The sequence below is a fragment of the Populus nigra genome, chromosome 5 (genome assembly GCF_951802175.1).
Source record: "Populus nigra chromosome 5, ddPopNigr1.1, whole genome shotgun sequence".
In the NCBI taxonomy this organism is placed as follows: domain Eukaryota; kingdom Viridiplantae; phylum Streptophyta; class Magnoliopsida; order Malpighiales; family Salicaceae; genus Populus; species Populus nigra.
The window spans coordinates 20312564-20316780 of NC_084856.1; the positions used below are offsets into that span (position 1 = coordinate 20312564).

General features: G+C 36.5%; 1 protein-coding gene across 1 annotated transcript; it reads right to left on the reverse strand.

Moving 5' to 3' along the window:
• Nucleotides 1-1705: 1705 nt before the first annotated feature.
• LOC133693975 (U-box domain-containing protein 28-like) lies at nucleotides 1706-3187 on the reverse strand. The gene has a single exon (XM_062115371.1). It carries the CDS (start codon nucleotides 3104-3106, stop codon nucleotides 1850-1852), a length of 1257 nt encoding a protein of 418 aa, XP_061971355.1. The 5' UTR covers nucleotides 3107-3187; the 3' UTR covers nucleotides 1706-1849.
• Nucleotides 3188-4217: the final 1030 nt, after the last annotated feature.

The window sequence follows — 4217 nt, forward strand, 5'->3', positions numbered from 1 at the left end:
TAACAATTTGCACTCCATCACCATTTCATGTACAACTCTTATGACTACTAACCACACAAGGATCCACTCCCCAAATTAAACCCACCAATGTATAATGCAAGAAAAAGAATGAGAACAACAAAAAGGAAATGATAAAGTAAAGGACCTCTCCCTCTCTCAAGTGCTCAGGGAACCATCCTTTGCCACCTTTTGATGTTCATGTCGCAACCTCTCCCCACCCTTTTTGAAACATAGAAACCCCATTTCATATTTTACTATATTACTTGATTAATTTGCAATTAAGCTCGAGGTTTAGGTGGCTCCCTCTCTTTTCAAATCAAATTTTATAAGGGCCAAGCTTTCTGCTTTCATAGGGATTGGAGCGGTCAAGCCTACGCATTCATGTATCTTTCTCTGCTTTAACAGATTTTTTTTTTTTTTTGTTAGGGTTGTGATTCCAATCCCTTTCTCTCCTTTCTGCTATCAAACAAATCTAATTTGAAAGCTATCAAGCGAGCAAATCTTGAATGAAAGAGAGATATGTAGCTTGGAAGACAATATATTAGTCAGCAAAGCAAACCCATTTCAGAAATTATCATGGCTCTGTCTTACTCTAAATCTCTATTCGTTTGTTTGTTTTTAACCTAATTTAATTAATTAAGACGCACAAAACCAGTTTTGTAGTCAAAGTTTCTCCAACTTTGCTCCCCTGTCTCTAAGCTCACTGGGTGCTCGATTCCGGAATCTCTGTTTGCCTGACCACAAAACTGTCTAGTAAAGAGGACAAAAACAATTCAAGGCAGTGCAATTCCAGCTCATGCATGTGTTTCATTTTATCAGCAGCTTTTACTAAGAATAAATAGCATGCTAATTTGCAGGCCCCATTTGGCATCACAGCTCAGTAGAGAAAATTACATAGCAATTCAACGGCCATAAATATGGCAGATGAAAGTGATGCCAAGCTGAAAAACCATCAACTCAATGAAATTGGCACAGAAATTCTTTCTTGGTTTCTTGCATGAACCATGAAAGTAGCCAGAACATAGATCCCAAGAAAAAAAAACAGCACTGAACCCTGAGCAGCCCTCTTCTTTAACCTTATCAAAAAAAAAATTCTGAGTTCTTAACGTGTGATTTTAACTGTCGGGGATAATAAATATTTGGGAGTGCACGGTGAATTTTAATCTTCCTCAAACCATTGGGTTTAAGTTTTTGGCAAACCGGAGTTGCTAAAATGCTGATTATTAGTAAATGGGTGCATTTTTTGTCATTTAAAATATTTTTTTATTTAAAATATATTTTTTAATATTAACAATTTAAAATAGTAAAAAAAAATTAATATTTTTTTAAAAAAAACACGAAAGCTAGTGGACTCCAAGCATATTTAAATTATTGGATTTGAATCTTTTTTTTACCAATGGCAGAGATTTCACATCTTGAGTTAATCTCCCAAAGGTATAATTTGAACATTGGATGAGAAGTCCTTCCATCTATTATTGCTTCTCTTCCAGTCTGTCTATGAATTGTCAGTCACTTTTGCTTGCTATAACTGCAAATATTACAGAGGTAGGAGACCACAGTTTGGTTTCAGAGTACGAGAAATCTCACTGTTGATGAATGGCAAGGGCAACACAGGAACAATTTTGCAGGACATGATTGCAATTTGCATCAAATCATCTATTTTCACTTTCATTTACAAAACAATACCATAAAGAAAATCCATGAATTTCCCATGCAAAATCAATCAATTGGATTCTCTTTTTGTATTCACTAACAAAATTTTCCTTTGGATTTACAAGAACAAGAAAATCTCTCTTGAAAAAAGAGAGAAAAACTATATCAATCACACCCCATATTTGCAAACACACGATCAGAAGGGCATGATGTGAGTAGTCTTAGTTTCATAGCTAGAAAGACAAGAATCAGACTTAGAATTCACCCTGAAAATCTTCAGCAAATCACCAGACATTTGCCTGGCTCCAGGTGAACAGTTACTTTGCATTAACAACAATATCTTCGTCAACCCGTTGCTCTTCACTACTGCATCTTGTGCCACCCGATCTCTGAACAAATAACACGCACTCCACAATATCATCACCGCATGTTCCGTCGCCTCACTCGAAACTTTCAGCACTTTATTCATCACAGCCTCAACACAAGCTGCGTCATTGCAAAACTCCGCCCTCCCTTCTCTGAATGACGCTACCATTTCTAGCAACTTCAATGCCTTTTCTATGATCGAAACGCTCGCGTTCTGCCCTCCTGTTAACAGTTTTCTTAGCTCTGCAATTATTTTTAAATTGATTAGCTTTATTTTAACACGTTTCGACATAGATATCGCTGTTAAACACGATAAACTTGCTTCGATCAAGCTCGGATCTTTTTCTAAGCTGATCAATTTAACCAATTCGAGCAAGAACCCTTCTTTCTCCGAAAGCATCTGTTTTGACTCGGCGTCGAGAGTTATGGCTTCAATGATTTTAATAACTCCAACTCGTGAATTCACGCTTCTTCCTTGTTTCAAGACAAGAAGGAGAGAAGACAAACAATCGTGAGAGCCATCATTGTTTTGCTTCAAAATCAATAACCTTAACGCCTTGTAATCTCCAACTTTGTTCAGGATCATAGCAAATACTCTAACGACTCGCTCGAGAAAATCAATGTCCTTATCGCCATCAAGAAACCCGACGAGCATTTCCACGAACCCATCAAATTTCGCCAAGAACTCGCAGTTCTCCTCGGATTCTTTAGCGAAACAGATGAATTTCGACAAATGATCAACTTTCTCCTTCTGGGCTCTCATTTCTTTCACTAAAACCTCAACCTCTTCCTCGGTGACGACCGAGTGGGCGGCTGAGTCGACTCGGAGATCGTTCTGAGTCTGGACTGAGTCAGACCAGATCTGGATGAGTCTCTGTAAAGTGCGGTTGGGAACGAACTCCTTGCTGTTGAGAACCTGCATCGTGGCAGGACACGTGTTGTTGCCGCTATCCAACCACCGCTGGATGCTGGTGCGGTCGTAGGTGACACCGGTACAGAGACTCACAGGTGATTTCATCACGTCAAGTGAGATGGGACACCGGAAGAGATTAGGGACCGTAACGTACAAATTAACGTCTCTCACCATTTTTATTTTGTTTTCTTTTCTCTGTTTGGGTGCTGAGAAAGTGGGAGAAACTGAGAGTGGAGGAATGGGAGGGCGAGTGGAGATGGTGGGTTTAAAGAGAAGATAGAGAGGGAGGGTCAAAGGTTCGGTGACGTCAGATTTTTACTTTCCGTAGTGTTTTTTTTTTTAAAAAATCGGATTTAATTAATTATATTTCTTCGGCTTTTTAATTTTTTTTGGAGTCTTTGGTCAAAGGGAGAGTTTGTTTTCTTTGCTTGGCGTGTGTAATGTACAAGTGCGTGTGAGTTGGAGTCTTTTATTGAATAGTAGCAAATGACCTTTTAAGAAAACTCAATAGGGTTTATCCTTTTCGGAGTTAGATGTGTAAAAATAATTTCGAATCTTATAAAATTATCCTAGTTTTGTTGAATGAATGATCTTAGCTAACAAAACGGTGAGCATTTAAAATTGTAATAATTTATGTTTTTATATATATTTTTAAAAATAAATTCACTTGAAAAAATATTAAATTAATAATTTTCTAGTATTTTTTTTATGATTTTGATGTATTTTGAAGATATTAAAAATAAAAAAGATAAATATAGTTTTAAAAAATATTAAAAATAAACACTTTTTGAAAAGTATTTTGAAGGTGCGACTCTAGGATTGTGTCTACTTCATATATTAAAATAAAAAAGATAAATATAGTTTTAAAATAAATTTTTATATCTTTTAAAATAAGGAGATGTAAGAAGATATATATTCATTTTATTTCTATTATATTTATCTATTTTGTTCCAAGTCTTACCTATATAAACTATAATTGTAATGCCATTTTTTTTATAAAAAAAACAAAACTAGTTTTAAGTGACCAAAACTTGTTTTGTGACAAGAACCATTTTCTATATATATATTTTTTTTTTTATTATCGTGGGTGTCCGGGCCAGCTTGCGCGCACCTCGACTAATCCCACGGGCCCTGAAGTTAACGACCATGTAAGCCTCCAGTGGCCATCATATGAGCAGTCATAGGGTTTGAACCTGAGACCTAAGAGGGAGCAAACCCCTTAGTCCCAAGCTCTTACCACTAGACCACCACCTAGATGGATATGGATATTTAGGTCAGCTTGCGT